At 40.9% G+C, this 24,591-nt stretch overlaps 1 protein-coding gene across 1 annotated transcript in view; it reads left to right on the forward strand.

Moving 5' to 3' along the window:
* CAMK4 (calcium/calmodulin dependent protein kinase IV) overlaps window positions 1-24,334 on the forward strand; it is a 204,046-nt gene extending 179,712 nt beyond the window's left edge. Inside the window, exons 9-12 of the mRNA XM_028529930.2 lie at window positions 5,422-5,497; window positions 9,845-9,971; window positions 13,785-13,937; window positions 14,976-24,334. Of these exons, the coding sequence (XP_028385731.1) occupies window positions 5,422-5,497; window positions 9,845-9,971; window positions 13,785-13,937; window positions 14,976-15,416 (797 nt within the window). The 3' untranslated portion in view covers window positions 15,417-24,334. The remainder of the gene's footprint in view (window positions 1-5,421; window positions 5,498-9,844; window positions 9,972-13,784; window positions 13,938-14,975) is intronic.
* Window positions 24,335-24,591: the final 257 nt, after the last annotated feature.

Here is a 24,591-nt window from a genome sequence, read left to right on the forward strand (position 1 = left end):
TTTAGAGAAAAAAAACAGTATTTGTCCAGTGTAACTCATTAGAGTTTGAATTCCAAACTCAGTCCATTTCCATTACTTTATGTTTGTATCTCCATGTACAAAAGAGATCCTTATGTCGTGTTAACATCAGGATGAGTTGAGTTGCTTTATTTATGAGGCTTATTTATTTATAACCTGCCTCATCTCACAAACTTGGAAAGGCACCTTTTCAACAGTTACTACTCCTGTGCTGTCCTGATATCTTTCTTCACCCATTTATAAGATTTATAGAAAAAGAGATATCACAGAATGCATGTGGCCCAGAAAACGTTCTTTAACAGATCAAATAAAAAATAGTAAGTGAGAGGTGGATTGACTGATATTTACAGCGTAGAAGACCAAGAGAGCCGAGGAGAATGGAAAGGATGAGTTAGAACATAAAATGTATCATTTGTGTTTTAAAACATCCTTAAAACTTTTTCTTGATCCACACTAACAAGTCACAGATAACCAAAATGACAGCATCCTCAAAGCCTCCTCAGCCCTTCTCACCCTTTCAGGTGTGGCATGCATGGACTTGGTAGAAATCTGAGAGTCATTGAGGGAAGCGAACAGACAAGGCTGCCCCTAGCCACAGGCACCCCCCTCTGGAAACATCTCAACTGTATCCCAGTCTGATCCACAGCTTTGTCATAACACTTAGCACATTGCAGTGGACATCACCTCTCTTCTCCGCTGTCATAGCAAAAAATTGCACTTGACAAAGCTTGAAAGGTTGTGCACTGTACTTGCTAAATGTATGCAACACTGTAACATAATCTGCCCCTCTGTGGGCACTCTGCTGCCTGTAGGAGGCTGCCCTAGGTGCTTCCTTCTCTGGTTTCCTCAAGTTAGGAACAGGGAAGGGGCAGAGAATCTCCAGGCACTGCTCTTCTGCTTCCAGCAGTTAAATCCCTCTCCCTCCTCCTTTCACACTGCTCACTCCCCAGAGGCCAAATTTATTTTTTTAAATGTTATATTGTTTATGCCATTACAATGGTCCCAATTTTCCCCCTTTCCCCATTTCTAACCCTACAGTCAATCCCCACACTATTATCCATGTCCATGGATCCTTCATATATGTTTTTTGACCAATCCCTTCCCCTTCTTTCATCAGTCCCCACCTCCCCCTTCACCTTTTACAGCTGCCCATCTGTTCCATGTTTCTATGCCCCAGAGGCCAAGTTTAGAGAGACTTCTAGATGCTGTGCTGAATGCCAATGGATTTTTGTGGCCCCAAGAATCTCCAAATGCAAGACAAGCCTCTACAGTGAAACAAGTCCCACAGAGTTGTTTTCTGCCTGTAGGAGTAAAGATAGATTCAGGTTTTCAGATGAAAGTAGATTTCCCCCATATGTTTTAGATTGATAAAACGAAAACACAGGGAAGAATCTGAAAACAAACAAGGACCCTGACCTACTGGAATCTGCAGCCTGGCCTCAACCTTTCCGCTGGGCACTCATCACAGCTGGGCCTCACCGCACACACCCGGCTGTGCACCAGCCACACTGACTTCTCCCGGGTCTCTGAGTGCCCCTCGCTCCTCCCTGCCACAACGTCTCTTCATGTGAGCTTTCTCCGAGTAGAGTAAAGCTCTTCTCTTTCTTTCCCCCAGCACCACCTAATACACTGCCTGCCATACAGCAGGCACTTAATAAGTCATCCATAATTTATTCAGCAGTATGAGTGAATGAATGAACTTGTTGATTTCATTCACCTTAGTCTCTCTTTGATTTGTCTCTCTCAAAACAGTTAACAGTAGTTTGAAAAAGTTCTCTGATGAAGAATGCCACTCTGTAGTTCTAACTGAATAGGCAGGCGGGAAGGGATCATGAAGCTTATGTAGGACATCGACAAAATGAAGGTACAATCAAGGACCAAAACCGTCCTCTATTTATCTCCTAGGGCTTTAGATAAAGAGGGAAAACCTAGCACTGATCATCCCTATGTGTCATAGGCCATACCACTGGTTACAGTAATTTTCCTTAATAAATCAATATTCACTCCTATCTCTAGATGGACCCTCAATCTCTAGATATTGTGATTGCATCATGGTCTTATAAAAAAATCAGCATTGTGAGGTCTAAGTGGTGTATTGCTGAATAAATATTATAATTAGAGTTAGAATTTTTATATAATTTTTATATTCAATTAAAATTGCTTTTTAAAAACATATATCTGGTATCTTGGCAATCTCAAAGCCATCTACCAAAACCACTCTGCATTGGAGGCTGGAGCCTGTTTTATCCTGGGAGCTCTGCAGGATTTGGCACCCAGTGGGCTGTGCCACAAACAACAAGGTAACTGTGGAAGTGGGAGAAAATTTAGATCCACTTAAAAGATAGCCAGGAAAATCAGTAAGTTATTATTGACTATTTCAGAAAAGATGACTCCAGATTATTTTAAGTTCATTCTAAAAAACTGTGTTACACTTCGAAATTATTTCCTCCCTCCATTTTGTTTGTTTGTTTGTTTTGGCATTGAGGTCGGAGATGATATGAAGAATAACCAGATGTCCTTATAGCATTAAAAAGTGGACCAGTTGATATCTTTTCTTGAACTAACTTGGAAGTAGTCAACTATTTCTCATTCTAAGAAAATCACAGATTTGTAGAATCACCTGCAAGAACATGTGAAACCTAGGAGACTTAAAGCTCTAGTGTGCTAGAGCTTGAAATGTGTTCTAGAAAAGCTTTGACTCTTGGAAAAGGTTCAGATAAATTACAAGAGTGTGTTCTTCTGGCTCTGAAGTCAAGTTCACATTAACTAGTAATTGAAAATATTAAAAGATAGTATGAATGTTATCTAATTGTGTCTAGGTTTTTTGAGTTTGTTCCACCCAAATTATTTATTATGATTAATAAATATTATAAATCCTCCTTTAAAAATATTTAAAAATATAAAAATATTTGAAAATATTAAAAGATAGTATGAATGTTATCTAATTGTGTCTAGGTTTTTTGAGTTTGTTCCACCCAAATTATTTATTATGATTAATAAATATTATAAATCCCCCTTTAAAAATATTTTTATGAGAAATTCATTATGGACAAAAAACATTCTATATTCCTTTTGTCTCAGTTAGCCTAGTGGTGGAGAGTTTAGCTTTTCACACCACAGTCTACTCGCATTGCAGCAATAATGCTTACAAGGAAGTAAATCGCCTCTGGAAAGTAAGTTTGCACCAGTGCTTGAGGAGAGATCAGATATTACCATGTCATATGAGAAATCCTGATGCCCTATAAATTTAGATTCAGAAAGAATTCTGTTCCATGGCATTCACTTTTGGGGGGACTGTGGGCCTGGGAGCTATGAAGAATGGCCAGAGAAAACACCTGACCTTTGTGACAACGTGCTGATCTCTAGACCGCACAGGATGTGGGGAAGGTCTCACCAAAGCCAACAGGAAAGGTGCCCACAGAGCAGGAGACCCAGGAGGCACCCTGGCCTGGGTGGGGTGGGGGGACGTGGAATGGGAGTGCTCAGGTTCTGTGGGTAGAGAGCTTGACCTCTCCTCTTGCTCCGACGATCAGCGATTCCCTTTACCAGTATCACAGTAGCTTGCAGGTCAAAACTCAAAGTAAACTCAGAAATAGCCAGCCCAATTTACTTAGATTTTAGAGGTGAAAACCAAGACCCAGAAAATGGAAAAGACTCTCCCTAACATATGTCACTATTCATGGTTAAATGGCGGTGTGGGACTTGGTAGCCCTTCGCTGCTGTGAAGACCAGAGCCGGGAAGCCACTCCATGTGCGGGTGCATTGCAGCTCCCCAACTGGGACAGCTCTCGGAGGCAAAGACAGGCAGTAGGAGCCCTCGTGCCAGCAGCAGCCTGACTTGAGTGTCTGATGCACTACGCTGTGCAAAGCCTTTGTGAGTGGGAGTTCAGTGTTGGGGCTGCTAGGGCCCAAAGGCACCGTCTGTGGGGCACAGATTGCTCTGGGAAATGAAAGCCAACCTGACACTGAATGGTGTTGGCACTGAGCGTGCATTTTTCTTAATTATGTTAATTAAATCTTAAAAGGGAATTTTTCTAGGAATAATTTGTTTAAGGATGAGAAAAACGACTTGGTCCCAGATGCGATTACTTAAAGGGTGCACCATGCTGGATGCTGCTTAGAGTGCTGTGCCTCACACTCCTGTCTCACCGTGTCGGCGCTTCCTCTCCTATAGTGTATGTGGCGCAGTTCCCACGGGAAGGAGAATATCCCGATGGGGAAAGGATGGGGAGAAGCAGGTGGTGTGGGAATATTTCCTCCTATAAGTTAAATGCAGAGTCCCATGAGGACAGCTTCCTTCTGGACCTCACTGTGACAGTACAACATTTCCAGCCTCCATGGACAGGGATGTAGCTCACTGGCTTTCCTGTCCTCAGCTGGAAGGAGGAGGAGGACCCCATCTCCACGGTGTCCCTCAAGGAGTCCTCAGCATTCATCAGTCAGGTCCTTCTCCAGGGACCCCACTGACACCTACAGCACCTTTGTTCCAGAAAAAGTCCATTCTGGGCTATAGTCCTGAGCACTATCTCTGCACAGATGGCAGAGCTCTCACATCTTTTCTTCCTTCGTTAGTAAGGCAGACCAACAACACACCTGCCATCCTCAGGGCAAACGATTGGACTCGGTGAACTCTCCATTTGCACAGCTCCACAGTAATAAAAACATGAAAGAACTCTTCACAATTCTATACTACAGGGCTGGTTTGTGGTTGAGTACGCCTTCCTCTTTCACGATGTGGGCAGAGCTAATAGGAGCAGCCTCATTACACACTGAGAAGTCCTCCCTTCTCAGCTCATAATCCCAGACTCACTGGGACAGCTGCTCTCTGGGGACCTATGTGTAGCTCTCAGTACCACACAGGGGCATATGCCAGGGCCCCTTCTGGCTCGTGTTCCAACCTTTCAGCACTCGTGCGTTTCCAGTCCTCCCCACCATCTGCCCTGGTCTCTGGCCAGTCCTCTGCCAAACACACACACTCATGGATGCTGTGCTCCAAGCAGATCTTGGTTCCCAAGGTAGCATAATTGTGTCTGTGTTCCCTTGCTATACTAAGCTTTCCTTTCTTTCGTTTCTATGTACAAAGCTTCCTTTGAAGTAAGGGATCTTTTGTAGCAGAGGTAGAGCTCTCTCTCTCTTATTTGAGCATTATCACAATGTTCTGATGCAGGATATTAAAGTTAATAGTTTTATTTTTATGCATTCCAAACAGAGAGACTGTAATCTCTCCCATTAAAATAGACATAAGACTCTGTGGCCCCATTCTGTGGTTTGGGGAGAGAAGATTGGTTATAAAACTGTTCTGAAGTTGATGTTCATAAATTCATTTCCTCCCCATGACTTGTTATTAAAATGTAAGTGTTGAGCTTAAACGCCAGTTTAACATAATTGTTCCTCTTCCTGCAGCACCTGAGATTCTTAGAGGCTGCGCCTATGGACCTGAAGTGGACATGTGGTCGGTGGGAATAATCACCTACATCCTGTAAGTGAAGGAAAGCAACCTGTATGCAGACTGTTTGGCTTTGCTGTGATATTTTCTCCTAATCATAGGTAATCATAGTAGTCCTCACACAAGGCAAGAGTACTTTTTGACTTTTCATGATTTTCTATGACATACTAAATAAGGTTAATGATAGAATTTTCTGAAGATGAGCATTGCCTTCCGTTCTGTAATTTTGGGGGGGCCAGAACTTCTGTCCAGGGCATTTCTGTGTCTCACTCTGCTATGCAATGCACAGCAGATTTAGGGAACAATTCATATTGAATGATAATAATAAATCTAAAAGTCATGTTCACCTATTAAAAATGCTCTTATTTTACTTATTTGCATCTCTTCAAAATAATTAGGGTATTAGTCCTTTTTAAAGGCCAAATGGCTGTTTAGTCATGTAAACAGTCCCAAACTGGTACATTTCTTATCAGGAATGCTTTAAATGCATTTTGGCTATCAATTTTGTTTCCTATCTGAAGTACCTCAAGTTTAATACCCTAAACTCAGAGAAACATTTTCTGTGGTTGAAAAAAACATGAGCTAAACCTCTCACCCTCTGATGTCCCCAGTTCCATTCCTGAGCTCCTGACTACTAATAAACAAGGGGTTGCTGGGAACTCGCCAGAGAGAGGGTGGAACTGTAGACGAACACGAGGAAATAAGCAAGAATGATGGGAGAGTGTCTAGGGAGGGAGATGGCTGGAACAACTGAAAAAGCAAGCTATCAATGAGTTCCAGAATTTAAACAAGGAGATTTGGTTACCATTTAGAGGTAGCTGCTAGGCTAATTGTCAGAACCTGTAATATGCAAACCTGTAAAGAGATTTCAGAGGGTGTAAAAGAACATGCTATTTGTCAGCTCAGGCTGCCAGAACAAAATGCCATAGTCTGGGTGGCTTAAAGACAGAAATTCATTTCTCACGGCTCAGGAGGCTGGAAGTCCTAGGCGAGGGTGCCAGTAGGTTGAGTTCTGGTGAGAGTTTTCTTCCTGACTTGTAGAGATCCACCTTCTCACTGTGTTCACGCCTGGCAGGAAGAGGAAGCTAGCTCCGCGGAGTCTCTCTTTAATCGGCTACTAATCCCATCATGAGATTCCACCCTGGTGATCTCCTCTCACCCTAATTCCCTACCAAAGCCTCTTCTCCAAGAGCCATCACACTGTGGGCTAAAGCCTTAACATATGAATTGGGAAGGGGAAACAGTTCAGTCTGTGGAAGAAAAAGGGCTTTGGTTTTGAAACTTAATAGTAATCTTAGACATTTCAGTGCTTAGGTAATATGGCTAGGCATGGGGTACCTGGGGTAGGACCCCCACCTAGTTAGTAAACTCTGAGTATATACTTTGGTCAGTAGCCAACACAGATGGTTCAACAAGCAAACCATGAAATAGCCATCTGCTATTATGTAACGTCAAAAGATATTTTCAGTGATCAATTCCTTGTGTTTCCTGAATGTATTAAAGCTTCAGAAGATTTGGAGAGGTAGAGAGCCATTGTTTTTTCCTTATGAAAGTGCGAACTGTTAGGTAATTTTTGTTTGCCACACTAAGAATTTTATTCATTGAAATGGATTCCCAAGGCCACATCATAGAATTCCTTCAGCTTATATTTGAGATCACTTTCATACTGGGGAAAATATGTGGTTGACATATCATACATAGTGATATGAAGCGAAAAGCTGAACTACACAAATAATGATTCAGATTTGTCCCTAAAATATAAATGTGCCCACTAATTACAATTCCGCATTGAAAAGTTATGGGAGGGTTTAGAGCATTAAAGAGGTGTAGGAACTCAGAGAGGTAGAGATAGGAAATTACCTGACATTCACCCTGTAAAAGTGAAATATGGAATGAATAAAACTCCATGATATGGTCACTGACATGGGAAAATGAATAGAAAAATATGTGATCATTTGAGATACATCTTATTATAGCCCTGAAAATAAGTTTAAAAATCTATCAAGCTCTTTCCCCACAGTTTACTTAAGGTCATTAATTAACAGGTGGTGGTTGAAAGTAAGCAGCAGGACGCCCAGAATGAAAATAACAATGCTGCATATAACTAACACTCCTTAATAGACCTGGTCTGGCCTAACCTCTGTCAGCCTGGGGAACTTTTTTTTATTAAATGTGCCCCAGGCACGAAACAGCTCTGGCCACCTACACAGGCATGGAGCTGGATGAAGGAAGGACTGCTTGTCTGCCTTGCCCCGATCAGGTGTCTCCTTGCCCATTGCCAGGGGCGAGGGGGTGGCTCGGGACTTTTTATGCAATCTGCAGTTCATTAATAATTGATGAAGTCTACCAGGCAAGGTTCGCTGGAACATTTTCTTCAGTGGAATGTGCCCTCGGACATATGCATCTCCTGTATTACTGAGTGTTATTGAAAGTTCCACCAGGCCATTCATTTTGTGTTATCATCTTGCTATTTCTGAGCACAACAGTAGACTGGAAATGAAGGCCATTTTGCTGTTTTTCACAGGAATTCTGGTCCCTCTACCTTTGACACCTAACCCCTCTGTCCCCACAGACAAAAGCAACTGCTTCAGTACTCCGATCAGAGTCAGTCAGATAACGTCAGAGATTCGCAGTCTCTCCTTCAAGCTTTCAGCACCGCAGTCACCTGGTGGCCTGGAGCCACGTTGTATTACACATTCGCACTTTGGGCCCGCGTAATCCTAATACCCGCCTAAACTGTCCTTGTTGGCATTCAAATATTTCCATTGCCGAAGGGTTTCTGTTCTCTGTGTGTAAATGTGTGTGTACACAGTCTGCTGTGTGTCACATCTCTCCCATTTTTGGCATTCCAGGCTGACATGACAAACTCATTACCTCTATCACCAATACACACATGTGCCAAAATGATTGAGATGAAAGAAAGGCATTTGAGTACTGTACCTTCTGAACTGTCACTTTTCTTCCTCGATTCCCAGAAGGGAAAACACGAGAGTTCCCTAAACTAAAGCTGGAAAGTCAGCTAATCTCTCCGTGCCTAACCAGCAGCAGGCTATATTTCTCTAGTGTTGTGGAGGACACAGGAGGGCCCGGTGAGGCTGAGCTGCCTGCTGTCCAGGTGTGGACATGCACTCCCTTCTCTCCTGATGCTGGAGCAAGACCCTCTAGGCGGACACCACATTGGGACAGAGAGGATGTGCTGGCCTGGGCCTCTGAGCACCTGACCTTGCCTTTTCCTGGCCCGCTCCAAGATATTTGAAAATGACAAAGCCTGTCCCCAAGGGCCATTTCCTGAGCAAAAGGACATGAGAAATGGCTTCTTCCTAGAAACCCACTACATTGGGATGCCCTTAAACATTTCCTGCTCTGCCCCAACCTGGCCAGCTTGTAGAAAGAATTTGGGAAAATGTTTTTAACTTAATCAGTCTCCACCACCACCACAACCCCCGCACATTCTTTGTCAAGTGCAACACATGCCCTGGCAGAGACTTCCTAAAAAAAATAGGTTCCTTTTGGTTCCTAGTGATTTCAGACCCTCCACCCCACCCATCTAGAAACAGTGAAGGCGTGGCGGTCCTAGACCAGGAACTCACCTTCCCTCTCTCGCTCCAGGATGCCACAGGTGGTCCTCCGCCACTTTTCCCCACTTTTCCCATTTATTTTTATGCTGACCCTGTTGTGGAACACGAAGGAGAACACAGTGAAACATCTGTGCAATATACAAAAATGAGGGTCACACAGAAGATGGAGGGATCTCTGGGCTTCTCATCTCTGTTGGTTGCATCTGTCAGTTCACTGTATGAAGTTTTAAAGGCCATTCTCTGACAGTCATTGTAGCTCCTATTTTTGTTCACTCTGAAATCCAAACTGGAATGGGATAAAAATCTAGTACTTTACACATTTATAAGTAAGAATTCAGTGAATAGGGCTAAATAAAAATGACCGAAAAGTCCCTTCTTTCCACCTTTTAATCTCTTTATTTTTTAAACCCTAATTCTTCTACTTTATGGTAAATTGGAACGCTAATCGATCTCTGTCTTCTCAATTCCTGGTGGAAAAAGCCATGGAAAGTCTAATTACCATATGCCTATGATAATGTTAGCTGTTGATATTGTTTTCTGTGATATAATTACTAAAGTTATGATAACAGTTTTTAGAAGTCCTGAATCGGTTTTGTGTCTGTCCCAACTTCCTAATGACACGATTGTGTGTTTACACACTCCAGACTGAGCTGCAGTGAGGCGATTTCACACCCGTTCTGAACAGAGTTACACCCGTCACAGGAAGCTGTGAGGCAGGGCAGCCTCAGATTTCCGCAGAGAAATTGGTGAAACACACTTAGCCTCTTAAAGACATTTTATTTCCTATCTTTTGTCCCTCTAGACTTTGTGGATTTGAACCATTCTATGATGAAAGAGGCGATCAGTTCATGTTCAGGAGAATTCTGAATTGTGAATATTACTTTATCTCCCCCTGGTGGGATGAAGTGTCTCTAAATGCCAAGGACTTGGTAAGTATGACAAAAAGAAAATGAAATAAAATCCCTCACGTTCATTTTTAGCTAATTAATGGGCAGTGCTATTTTTTATTTTTGTCCCCCTTAATATATTTATAGTTATATTTTAATAAAACAAAGAAAACTAATACATTAGCTGACTTATCACAAATTAAAAATCACTGCAGTATTAATTAATGATTTTTCCCACCTAGTCAATGTAGAGCCTTGCTAATGAAGACAGACTGTGCTGGGAGAATCCAAACATAAATTACACAGAAGAATTCTATTGTAACATACTTGTTATTACCTAGATTTGGTTGTAGTTCAAATAAAACAACATTTTTTTGAAATGTTCACTTATTAAAATATCTTGATACTGAAACAACTCCCATCATGTGTCATTGGCATTATAAACAAGTTACACTGTATTAACAGTGCATTTTGGGGTTTTTTTGTTCTTGTTTTTGTTGGTTTGTTTTACTTGGCTTGTCACTCAGGCCAATACTGAAGTTTGTTTGCATTCAGGAAATTAAAGGGAAATGGCCCACCTGTTCTATAATAAACAGCATACTAGCATAAAATTAAAATATTCACCATTAATATGCAGAAATTACTAAAAGCTAACTTTTGAATCACAGAGATTAGATCTTCAAGGGATCTTAGGAGTCATCTAGGATGACTTCCCCTCGTTTTAAAGATGAGTGTGCTAAAGCCCAGAATAGTGAAATGACCACCAAGGTCACATTGTTTCCCAGCAGAAAGTCATTGTTGGGAACCAGTGATCCAGGTTTCCAGACTTTATATCCAAAGCTTTTTTCCCTCCAAACATTTCCCTCTTTCCATCCATGCCCTTGCAAGAGACAGATCCCCTGCAGGCCATGGCTTCTGCACTGTGGCTGGGAAGCAAAGGAGTACGTGTGACGTGTAGGTGTGTCATCGCAGCTGTGCCCTCGTCAGGCCGCACGCTCCTGAACAGTCCTGGACTCCTCCACTTCTCGCCACCTCCACCATCACTGTCCAGTCCAAGCTCCAACCTCTCCCACTGGACCACTGCCACAACCTCCCAATGGCCGTGCCACCTCTTCGCATGCCCTTCTCTACACAGGATCCAGAGGAGTGGTCTCACAAACGAATCATATCATGTCACTCTCCTGCTTTAGGGCTCTTAGGATAAAGTCCAAAGTCTATGACAAGATCTATACAACACTGCCTGGTCTGAGCCTGGGACCCTATCCCAGCCCACTCATTTCGCATCACTCTTTTTTGGTCTCTCTGCACTCCGGGGCACCAGACTTCCGGGCCCTCATCAGTGTAGCTTTGATATGGGCCACTGTTCTTTCTTCTGCTTTGTAATGTTCTTGCCTCCATTCTTCCTCCCTCTCCTTCCCTACCATCTCACACACACACACACACACACACACACACACACACATGCCTCTTGCATGGGTAACTCATCTTCAAGCCTTAGTTGCCACTTGACATCCTCTGGGAGACGTATCCCCTCCTTTGGCAACCCCATCCTTCCAAAATTGCTTTGTTCCTCGGGCCCTGGACCTCCTCTTTTGTGACAGTCATCACTTACATTTACTTGTTCAAAAGCCTCCCTTAACTATATTGTAAACTCTGTACGAGGACGACGCATGTGTGCCCAGATCTTCGTGCCACATGGGCATATAGTACACAATCACTGTTTACTGAATGAAACAACAAATCAGGAAATAGACCATGGATTTTTAAAATCCGACACACCTGGGTTCAAGTGCCCCCTTTCTCAGGACCTGAAGGTGTAACCTTGGGCTTCTTATCTAACCTCGCTGTGTTTTAGTGTTCTTATCTGGGCTGACACTGCATTGTTGGGAGACTTAAGGATAAAATACATGTTATCTAAAGACCACCGACTTCAATGTTTCCTTATTTGGCCCTCCTTTCCATTTCTTTCATCCTTAATACAAATTAAATGGATAAGAGGTTAACAGTGATGTTTCTTCACTCAGCTAAACACTGTTGGTCAATATATTTATAAAACTTCACAACTAAAGGAATCCTTAAGCCATAGATGCATACTTACTAATGGAACCACATCTGGTACCAGCAAGGCGACAGTGCCAGTGAGTAGGGCAGCCAGGTTGTACGGGGGCAGGAGGATGCCTGTAAGGCTTTGGGTTCAAATCCTGAAGAAGTCACTGGATCTCTCTGAGCTTAAGCAAGTATCTTAACAACTCAGTGCTTTGGCATCTTCAAATGTACAGATTAATGCTGGCATATGTAAATGCTCAATACCCACTGGCTTTCAGCAAATTTTGTCTATTTTCATGAAGAGTAGGATAGTAATGGTGAAGAAAAGTAAAAGAATGACTGGAAAATGGGAGTGAAATATCTAATTGTAAAGGATGTTGTTAAAGATTAGGTGTCATTTACATAAGAATATTAGATCACGTGTTCAACAGATGATGGCTTCCTGTCAGATTTTTATTGACTGCTGTGTTTTCATTCTCTGAGTCATCTGTACCTCCCTCCACCTCCTCTCAGCTTTTATGCCTAAGTGGTCTCATGTCTCTGCCCTTAAACATTCAGTGTCTCTACCTCGGACACAGATTTCTTTGCGTATTTTGCAGAAAGGAAGTAAAAGGAGAACCACATATTTATTCTTCATTTGACATGCTGCCTGAATTTGTTAGCCTGTGTTTCGTTCTCCTTAAGTTATTAGAGTTAGAGAGGACTTTAGGCCTTAAATCATTCAAAGTTCCTCATTTTACACATGGGCAGGTGAAGGCCAGAGAAGTCGGCTGCCTGGGCGTCACTATGGTGCAGTGACCACAGAGCTCCGAGGTGGGACAGACCTGAGTCTGAATCCAGCCTCCACCAATTACAGCTGGTCTGACCTTGTACAAGTTGCTGAATCTTTCTGAGCTTCCTTCCATCACTCCTTTGTGAATTGATAAGGTTATAGAAAGGGTTGTATGCATGTAAACTTTTTTTACATGTATGTAAGTGTTGATAAACAAAAGAAATGAGATCAAGTAACAAACGGGCCCAGGGAGTGTCCACAGACACTCAGTTCATATGTGGGTCTGTGCCTAGGGTTACAGAAATGGTTAGAGAAATTAAGTAGGGCTTAAACATGCCTCTTGACTTCAAATAGCCTCTGACTCACTCCCGATCACCCTTCTGAGCCCAGGGCCAGGGATTATTTGGGTCATTGATCTTCCTCGCAATTTATTGTCTGCTCATACTCACAAGCAGGGTAAACCTCCCAGAATGGGTGCCATCGGTCAAAGTCGATCCTTGAAACAAGTCATGCCCCCAAGCCACTGACAGCTTTACTTTGATTCTAAATAGGCTTTTTTTACCCAATCATAAAGGTTATGATCCTATCCTTCCCTTTTTTCCTTTTTTTTTTTTTTTGCCACTTAATCCCTATGGAAAAGAATGGTGGATGAGCGAATGATTCCATCTCCACAGAGATGCATTTGAAGTTCTGAATTCTAAGTGATGTGAAGTGCAGCCTAGAACTGTTGAGATGCTGGTTCTCCTTCAAAGCGTTTTCAGTCCACAGGCCAGTCAGCAAATGCGTCTTTGACCTGTGCCAGAAAGTTGTCCGACAGTATGGGCTCCCAGGTGGCACTCGCCACTGCCTTCTGTGACTCCCTCAGCTACCGCTGCCTGAAGCCATTCTTACCCATGGTGACCTCTGAGCACTTAAAAAAATTTAAAAATTGTATCCAGTGGTACTGCTAGGGAATCAGAATAAGACCTAGAAGTTCACAAGCTGCGAGGCAAGCCTGACTCACCATAAAAATCTCCCTATGGTTCTTACCACCTCAGGTCAGGAAGTTAATTGTTTTGGACCCTAAGAAACGGCTGACTACCTTCCAAGCCCTGCAGCACCCATGGGTCACAGGTAAAGCAGCCAATTTTGTGCACATGGACACGGCTCAGAAGAAGCTCCAGGAATTCAATGCTCGACGTAAACTTAAGGTAAGATGGCATTTATTTCATTTTGTTGTTTTGAAAAGATGTCTCTTATCTTGAACTATCAAAGATAGTTCTACAGTTCTTCATCTAAGACTATCATTCATCTCCTGTAGTGACAGGCAAAATCCTGCTTTGAAATCCCAACCACACTGGTGGTATAAAGCCACTTCTAGTCTTATGTTATCCTCTCAGAAGGACTCATTGTTAATAAAAGGAGAAATGTGTTACATGTTGACATTTACTCACCAAATACGTAATCACTTCTCATTTTCTTAAGGCTGAGCTGCTTAAATAGCAGTGTTGCAGAAACTATTTAGAAAGTTTTCTTCTTTCTAAATATGTGGACATTGGGAGACAATCTTTAAAAACTATATTTTGTAATATAAATAATTAGCATACTTGGTAAAAATTAAAATAATTCAAATGATGTCGAAAATTATCCATAAAAAAATCTCTTGGTAAAATATATATGGACTAGAAACTGGGTGCCTTTCTCCTACACAGTGGTGTTTCGGGTTAGCTCTACATGCAGCGGTCTCAGAGAACAGCTGGGGGTCAGAAAGTGTTCCACTCTGCCATCACTTACAAGCTGATACCAAATAAGCCTGAAGGGCCTCATGGTTACATTGATTTGAAATACCCTATATTAAATAACCTTGACTTAACCCAGAATTTCTCAAACAAACCTGAGCATAGAACTCTTACCTCTATAATACTTATTAAACATCTATGGAACTAGTGTTCCCTGAAGCAATACTTTGGGAAACACAGCCTAAAATTTTTGAAAACCAATAATCCATGGACAAACGCATTTACTCAGGCTTTCAATGGTCCAGATGACTAAGTACACAGGTGGGCTTGAGATTAAGAGGTTTTTCTGTTTATTCTCCAGAGCTTTCATATGACAATCTTGATACAATAATACTTTGAAAGACCAAACACCAACATGTAAAGCAAACTCCCTGAATGCAAAGTTGAGCCTTGGCTCAGAGCTGGGATTTTAGTGGAAGTGTCATCTGTCCCTTTTCTGTTTGTGATCAGGCAGCAGTGAAGGCCGTGGTGGCCTCCTCCCGGTTGGGAAGCGCCAGCAGTAGCCACGGCAGCATCCAGGAGAGCCAGAAGGCCAGTCGAGAGCCATCTCCAATCCACGATGGCAACAAAGATGTTAAAGCTGTTTCAGAAGAAGAGGAAGTTCAGGGAGATGGGGCCCAAGTGGCAGTTGAGAAGGCAGAAGCCGAGCCAATGAAGATACAGGCCATGGAGGCAGTTGAAGATGCTGTTGTAAATACTCCTGAGGCCACCAACATGGTGCCCGAGGCACTAGAGGCTGGATTCAAGCTGGCTGACCCACAAGTGGAGGAGGGCCCTGAAGAGGAGAAGCTGAAGACTGTGGAGGAAGCTGCAGCCCCCAAAGAAGAGCAAGAAAACCCAGCTCTGGGATTTGGAACTCAGCAGAATGAAGTGATCCTGCCAGAGTACTAGGTGGCTTTCTCCCAGTCTGGAAGCCAAATCCTGGTACTTGATGCATTGTTGTCTTTCAGTGAGGAAGGTGTGGAAGCATGACATGCACTATAGTAATTCTGTTTTTGAGGTGCAAAAAAATACATATATATCAGTTGGTAATCCTAACTTCAATGCATGTGACTGCTTTATGAAAAAATAGTGTCTTCTATGGTAAGTAATGGATACCTAATACTGATGAGTTAAATTTGAAATTGCAAGTAAACACAACATAACATTTTACAACATGCATTTTCAGGGACCAATAGCACACATTTGAGGTAAATATTAACAAAGGTTTTTTTGCTTTGAAAACCTAACCATGCTCTGCCCTTTGGATTTCCTCACAAGGCAGTCAGCCATCCCTTCGGACTGTTCCTCAGCTAGTACTAGGTGGCGCCCTGACGCAGGCCCCTGTCTACTCACATTCCTCTTGTCATGGGTTCCAGTTGTTTACAAGGAGGTGGTTCTGCATCACATGTGTAAACACATTTGGTACGTGCAAAATAAGGAATTGAAGCATACTTTACAGACCATGACACCATATGCTCCAAAGCTTGTGTGAAGAATGCTGTTTTATTTTGTCCCTATTTATATAAACTTTATTACTAATAAGATGTCCTTCTGGTGGACAACACTTCAGGAAGAATAAAGAATTTTAGGGAAGAAACGGAGATAAGACCAGAACAAGGCCAGGACTTGGAATAACAAAGATTGACTCCTTGTCATTTTTTCAACTAAAGTGGATTTATTAATGAGTTTGTACAACTTTAAGGATAGGAGCATTTTTATAGATAAAGTCTATAATTACTGAGTTTCAAATATTTAGAAAAATCTATCCCATAGGCTGGTGCCAAACTGTCTGAATAGAGTGGAAAGAGTATTATTCCATTATGAGAACTTTCATTATTGACTTTACTAGAATAAGGAAACATTTTTGTTTATAAAGTATTTTTCCACTTCAATTGATAGTTATTTAGACATACTGCTTATAAACTAAAGATATTTCTGAAAAGCTAGTATATCTTCTCACACTTGGAATCAAAGTGCCCACATTTTGCAACATGGTTTAGAATGTCTTCATTTCAGTTTAGGACAGTGAAATTTTTTATTTACCTTAAAAAACAAAAACATAAGAAACAAAGAATAAAACCTATTTCAAATCAGACTGGAGAAGCTGTAACATTAGACTTGATACTTTACTATGATTTTTTCCAAAATATATTTCTTTGATTTTCATATAAACACTTTTCCCTTATAGAAGTCACATTAAAATTCCAAGTATCTCAGACTTACTTCTAGTTTGAAATGAAATAAACATTTTTATAAAATCATTATGCATCACAGTTTAGTACCTTTCCTTAATTTCAAAAGAGAATTATATTCAAAGGACAAGATGATAGACAAGAAAAATGGCTATTACATAAAAATCGTCATCCAAAAAAAGAGATCTTGAATTATTCTGGCTCTTCCTCAAAAGTATTAAATTGGAAAATGAAACAAAATCTCTGGTTTCTGGGGGCATTTGGCCCTGAGCAGGCTTTCTGCTTTCCAAGCACAAATCTTCATTTACTGCTGTCCTCCTGAGAGGAAAGCGAGGTAGGATTTCTCATCTTCCCTGGTTCAGAGGCCTGATAGATCACCGACAGGGAGTATGTAGCCCTTAATCAAGTCACATCATCTGGGCTCAGAGCAAGATTACTTTTTCGTTTATTGTATCAACTAGTAGAGACTACTTATTCTCTTCTTCTGTGTTTCTGTCCTTTATTCTCTCTCAAAATTTCCATTTTAACTATTATGAAGGGCTCACTATTTTTAATTGTTAAGAATGACTTTTTTACTAAGCATTAAGATTTTCATTTAAAAAGATCACTTGGTATACTTTTTCCAATAAGACTTAACAGGTATATATAGTAAATGCCCCCATCCATTCATTACAAACAGGAGGAAGAGAGGGAAAGAGCCCTTATTAGAGAGTGGTACTTCATCGGAAAGATTGGAACCTGTCGTCCCTCCCAGCCCATGTCCGCGTGGTTCCAGGGGCAGTTCTGTCCGTCTGACGCTCCATGCACAGGGCTGGCTGCAGGGCTGGCCCTGTGGACTGTGGGAATAGCACAGGAAATAGCACAGGAAATGCCAGGGCTGACATGTGTGTAAGAGTTTTACCCACTTAAGTGAGTACACATGCCTATTCCTTGGTGAACACTTGACCGTGTGCGGGTAATTTCCTTTTTGTTTTGTTTTGTTTTGTTTTAATCTGTAAATTCTACTCTTTAAAAAATCAATGGGAGTTTTAAAGTTTGACTTGGGTGTTAAAGATTAAGTCCTCACAATGCCTAAACAGTGGCTAATTTAGTCATTTCAGTGGAAAACAAGTCAAACTTTCATAAAAATAGGTCATTTCAGCCAAGAGACTCAAAGATTTCATAGAAATAGAACCTAAGGATAATTGGGTTAATGTTTTGAAAGCACAGCAAGCATTTATATATTTGTTGAAATGGGATGTATTATCTTTCTCAAAGATTACTTAGCTAAATAATGGCAGATAAACTATAATTTGACGTACTACTTCATAACGTTACCCCTAACTGACAATAGTCAAATTATATTTAAAGCAAAAGAAGTAAGGGAATTTCAGCAAAGAACAATAAATTATGTTTTGCATTTTAGAGCTGACAGTTATATTATTACATTATTAATTTTTGTTTTCAGAAATGTTCAGATGCACAGCATAACCTAGACTGTTTTACCATGGAGAAGGGCAGTCTTCATCTCTCCCCTTTAAGAAGACTAATTGGAATCCCAGTGATTTTTCTCAGACCATAAGAGCTCATTCATTCCATGAATACATAAATAAGGTAGAAATTAGAATAATATGGTTGTGAAAGTTATCATCTAGAGCAAGCATTCTCTAACATAAATATGATGCAAGCCACATACGTAGTTTTAAGTTTTCTGTTAGCCACATTAAAATTAGATAAAATTTAACTGCATTTTAATCTGATATATCCCAACTGTTATTCCAACATATCATCAACATGAAAAATTAATACTTTAAATTTTTATTTTTATACTGTTTTCAAAATCAGGAGTACATGTCACACCTTTAGTAAGTCAAGTGCTCCGTGGCCACATGTAGCTAGTGGCTACTGCATTGGAACAGTACTGTTCTAGAGTGTTTTTTAAGCAAAATGATGCCTGAATGTCTGTGCTTAGATTACAGCTGCCTCAGTTTTCCACACAGATGAGTTGATAGGAGGCCAGAAGGAAAATGTTTCAGACACGTCACAGACTGAACTAAGTCAAAACTCCACTGGCCACTTCTGCCTCTTTTTAGAAATCTACCAAAGCTTACCAAATTTGCATGATGAAGATCACACAATGGGAATAAACTCCCCCAAATGTGAATATAACCATCAGCAGGCATCTTTCAGATTTTCTTAGAAGGATTTAATCAACACTGCCATCACACATGGATCCAAAAGACTTTTGGATATTTCTTACATACTGCTGTTTTAGAATAATCCTCAAGGTTCTAGAGCCATTTTTAGTGGCAGACATAAAAAGAAAGAACAGTTTGCCTTTTACTGTGACCTCAATTACATAGCATTTTAAACATATTTTGTAATTTAGCATGTTTAGCAATTCTTATTCCCAGGTTCACATGCAAGGTAACTGTGTGTGGCTTACCTACACACCGAAGATTTAGAGTCATTTTGTTTCATAATTTCATAATTATGCTTTTTTTTTTCACAGAAGCATCTGGTTGCATTTCAAACTTGAAAAACATATACATTCCAGGAAAGGCAAAGAACAAAATTAGTAAACTATTCTGTTTTAAGATTGTTCTTGCAAAAATATGCAAAAAAAAGTCAACAAAGTGAATCAGCACTAGATTTTTCTTGATGAAAGTCAACTCCACATATAATTGACATAAATATACTAAGCAGAGCCAATTAACATAATTACAATGCCATTATGTAATTTACTTGTCATTACAGAGTATTCAGTATAGTACTTTAGAAGGTGAAAAGTTTACAGACATTTACCTACATAATAGGATTTGTAAATCCTTGTAATTACTGCCTATTAGGTCATATGCCAATTTTCTTAATGCTCAACACTGATATGTTTCCGATCGGGGTTATGGCAAACATCTGCACACTTACTGGTTAAATGCTGCTTAATGGTTAGACTCTGTGTGTGTCTTCAGTGTTTTTAAAAACATTTATGCACATATAATCTCAATATTGGTACAATATGCATAACCACATGATAAGCAGAATATACCCAGTAATTTTCTATAATATTTTGCAAAGTCCTTTTCTTCCCCTGAAACAACTCAGAGGAATTTTCTGATTCCTTGACATATGAGAGAAAAAGAAAAAAGACCACAGGGGAAATATTACCTTTCCATCCATGGCAAACAAGGTCAGTATTTTCTCTTTCTACATCCTGATATAGTAAGGACCAGTTTTTGTCATACCTTTCAGATATCACCTGACATCAGATAATCTCAGCTCACAAAGTCCAACCATTTATATCCTTATCTTGGAGAGCAACTACAAATTTGACTAATTGATTCTTCCTTGTTTAAAATTCCAGTTCCTAAATGCTTGTGATATACTTGAAAGGATTCGATTGCTTGATTTGAACTTCCTTCACTCTCAGCTTCTTCTCTGTCACCTGCCCGAGAGGTCCACCTAGGGCAGGATGCAAGTCCGTCCATGACAGCGACCAGCTGGCTCCTTCACAGGAACCAGACCTCACTCTAGTGAAGACTCCAGGCATCTGACCTGGTTGAGCTCAAGTGAGCCAAATGGAAGAAAACCTCTTCCCATGCTCTGATTGAAAGTGATGCTGTTGAATATTGGTGTGTTGTCATTACTCAGTAATGGGATTCCACTGATCATTCACTCTTCCCAATATCTTGGTTTGCTACCACTTGTCCCAGATCTTTGCTTTGCTCCATCTCTCTGGCCATTGGCCTGCCCTCGAGGATGAGAGATCCTCTTTAAAACCCTGAAAGGAGCATCCTGCACTGGCTGCAGGAGTGTGGGGCCCTTGGTAGCCCAGAATTTAGTTTGAAACTAAACAGCAGTGATGACTATAAAATCACACCATTCTTTTTAGTAGGTCTTTCAGCACATTTTAAAGAAATGTTGATGTGAACATCTTGACCTGGAAAACCCATGGATATGGAATATTCATATCCATGGAATCTTTGCTGTGGCTCATTGTATTAAAGATGATAGGTATTTCATTTCAGTCAGGTTAAGTAATAATCTTTATTGTCCATTTAAAAGATAATGTCAAGCTATGTCAACTGCAACAGGATCCCGTCAGAATTTTGAGAGCTGTGTTGCCCCCAAGCACGCTCACCCTGACAATCAGTTGTGGATGACAAAAAATTTACTAGGTTTCCTCTTTCTCTGTCTTTTCCTTGATACAGGAAGAGTAGTTAATCTGGTCTGTCAATGATACAAGTAAGTATGACTATAAATTGAAAACTGTCGTCTCATAACTGCCTCCTTTAACCTGACCTATTTTAGAGCCTATCACACAGCTAATGTGCAGCAGCACAGGATACAGAGAACGTACTCATGAGCTACAGTCCCGTCTACATTCACGCTGTCAAGGCTATTATTTGTGTCAGAAGTTCCTAAGCTGTTTCCGTTCATGCAATGTCTCAGTAATATTTCCATGTCCCTCTAAAACCACCAGAATTACCTAATGTCCATTTATTAAGTAGTTAGGTCCAAACAACATAATAATAGAACTGCACTCCATGTCTGACAGAGGTTGCTGAGTTCCCCTTGAAATTTTAAGATCTCCTGTGAGTTCAATGAGTGAAAACAGCAGACAGGGATTTAAGTGATGCCTTGTGCCTGATGAACGCACAATATCAGGGAAAAGGGATTATTAGTAGAGGTGTCAGGGGCTTTTGTTTGTGCTCTTTCTTATTTGAATGCCAATCATCCTCTTATCTATGGCCTTTCTGATATGCACATAAAATGTGTGTGCATTTTTTAAAAAGTAATTTTCACATAATTACCTAAGGAAATAAATTTCAATCTCCAAAGATCAGTTTTCAGGAGTCAGGCAAACTATGGTTCACAGACTAAACCTACCAGAGACCAGGGTTTTTTTTTTTTTTAATAAAATTTTACTAAACCATGACCATTCTCATTCATTTATATATTGTCTGTGGTTGCTTTCATGCTTCAAGTACAGAGTAGTTTCGACAGAGGCCATATGGCCCAGAAAAACCTAAAATGTTTATCTGACCTTTTACATTAAAAACTTAATGAAAAAAAAACAACCCTGATTTTTCACGGCCCCCCATGCCTTTTGGTGGTGTCCAGGAATACAGAATCCCACACTCCGGATTTCTCCTCCTCAGCTGAAGGCTGTTACCGCCCTTTGTTGCTTAGGAAGGTAGGAGAGCGTGTTTCTGTTGCAGGTGGTCCCACCACGGTGATTGTGCTGAAAGGAAAATTTAGCAAAGTTTCCCTACAGAACTAAAAATGGCATCATTCCTGAAAAAAAAAATAGACTATAAACTGACTTGGGTGAGAGAGGAATTGAAAAGATTTCTACACTTTGGGAATGTTTTAGAAATTTGGTCCTTATATTTAAAACCAGGTAAATATCTTACACTGGTGTTTTTGTTCACATTTAAGTCAGTCTGGAGCTGTTGCTTAGTAAGCTAAGAAATAAGAGAGCCTGTAGTTCTGAATCCTTCAGAATATTTTCAGGTGTTTTCTATCAGTTGGATTTTCATTTTATCATTTTTAGGAAATAATGTGCCATGTGATATGACCTTCTGTGACAACGACTTGCTAACAGCCAGGTCTTTTGTGTGAGAAGGCTACTTTTTAATCCTCATGTTTTTCTGAGTGTTATATATTTCAATTATTGAAAAGAGAGGATCTTGAATGAATGTTTTCCTTTACTGTTCTTACATATTTAGAAATCCAAAAAGGACCCTTCTCTTAGTCTCTTTTTGTCACAGAGAAATTATTCCTTCCACAGTATCTGCCTTAAGGGAAGCTGGTGACCCAGATATTGAGAGTTGTAGACATGCATGACCTTTGTGTTTGACTTTGAACATCTGCAGCCAAAGGTTACAAATGAGATATTGAGTAGAAAAACCTACTATCCTCTTACTGTTAGGAATACCTAAAATTATATGACTCTTATGAGACAACACACTCTCTTCTCTAAACTGTTGCAGCAATCAATAATATGATGTAACTCTTAGAGGGAGAGACCTGGTTCTTCTTGCTGATGCCATGAAGAAGTACAGATCAGCAAGTCTGTTAGTATGCAAGCAGGGTTTGTTGGTGATATGTTTGCATGGAAGGAGCAGCCCTTGTAGAGGTTGGGGGCGGGAGAGGCATCAGTTCAGGGCAAAGCAGGGTAAGGGCAGCCAAAGGCTGGGGTGGCAAGCATGCCAGGTCCTTTGTTCTGAGGACTTACACAGTTGGCAGGATGGCAGTGAAGAAGTTATATATTGATTGACAGGTGAAGATGGTGCCAGCTTTGGGGAGCGAGGAGGCCTGAATACCCAAAGTTGTTAATGGGCTTCTCCCTTTGGTCACTGTGAGCCCTTTCCAGCCTCTCAGGCCTTGGGATGAAAACACATAGTTCCAAATGCTTTCTTTCCCAGAGAGTGGAAAAGATGTATAGAATTTCAAGGGCTTCCCTGCTTCCTGCCTTGGTTTTCCTCCTGGCTGCTCATTCTACCATAACATAACCGCTGGGACACACTGTAGAACTCAGGGAAGAGATGAATCGTATGCCAGCTTCTCTTGGTTGTGTGTAGGAGGGAGACAATTAGAATGGAAGAGGGAAAAGATAAAATGTAGATTAGGATTCCACATTCCTGCTGCTCGTTCTTCTTAATTGCTGTTTGAAGGCAGCTGTCAATGTATTGAAATGAACATTTCTACCTTTCTCAATATCAGGGGCACCTACTTCCCTTAGAAATGAATAGACCAAAGTCAATAGTTTTCCTCTCAGAACCATTTTAAACAGTGGAGTTTAGGGGATATTAGGTCTACATCGCAAGCACACTGTAAGGAAATAATTTGCTAATTTTGAAGCTCCCAGGAGTAGCCCACCCCAGGAACCCGTTTTTCTCAGTCAACTTTCACTGAGAAAGAGTTCTGTACAGTGAGGGAGGCAGAGATGAATTCAGCTACACAAGAAGTGAGCTCTGTAGATGAAGACAAGTAATCCATGGAGCCCGTGCTACATTTAGGCAGGCAGTACGCCCTCTAGGGATGGAAAGATAAAGGGCTCCCTTCTGCCTGGAATGATCAAGGAAACCCTCATGGGAACACAGGCTGGATTTGAAGGGTGGGTAGGGTCTTTGCAGGTAGGGATGTGGAAGGGGTCAAGTTTGGCTGAGAAATCTAGAGTGAAGAAATGCAAGGCAAAGTGGTGAAGGAACATCTTGGGTTTGAAAGGCTAAAATCTAAGGGAAGTGCTGCTAAGTCTGAACAAGTCTCAGATCCTGTACAAAGCTGAATTAGACAGACCTTGCTCCTTTCTTATTCTGGGTAGATACTCTGTGCATTTCCTGAGTGCCTAGCTCTCTGGGATCTCCTACATACTTTACTGTGGGATAATTTGGCACATCCCTAAGCAGGATAAAAATCAAGACAGCAAAGAAATGTTTGCAAGTTGCCAGTTGAAGCGAAGACTGCATTGGCTTGGCTAGGCCTCCACTGACAAAGCAGAGTAATGACAGTGATTATCTGAGTAAGTTTTGCAAAACTCCAGTATCTGAATAGCTCTGTGACTAGAAATCACCAATTGACTTGCTAAAGCTTTGCCAATGGAGGCTCACATCAAGGTTACTTCTGCGTTAGTTATTTTAACCCTTCAAAAATTATCTGACCCAAAAAGGCAATCCCTGCAGGAATTGAGACAGAATTATACCTGCACGTTTAGACTTCAAAAGAAAACCTGTACAAAAAAAGCTAAGTCTCAGATGATGAAATTTAAAATGTTCACAGCCGCTTCCCTCAAATATCAAGCTGATCCTGTGAAGTCCTTTCTTCTTCATCCCTGTCTTGCCCCTTTACACCCCCTTCTATAAATCCCTTCTTATATCATTCACTGCAGGCAGTATTTCACAGCCATCTTC

This window comes from Phyllostomus discolor, chromosome 3 (assembly GCF_004126475.2).
Source record: "Phyllostomus discolor isolate MPI-MPIP mPhyDis1 chromosome 3, mPhyDis1.pri.v3, whole genome shotgun sequence".
NCBI classification, from domain to species: domain Eukaryota; kingdom Metazoa; phylum Chordata; class Mammalia; order Chiroptera; family Phyllostomidae; genus Phyllostomus; species Phyllostomus discolor.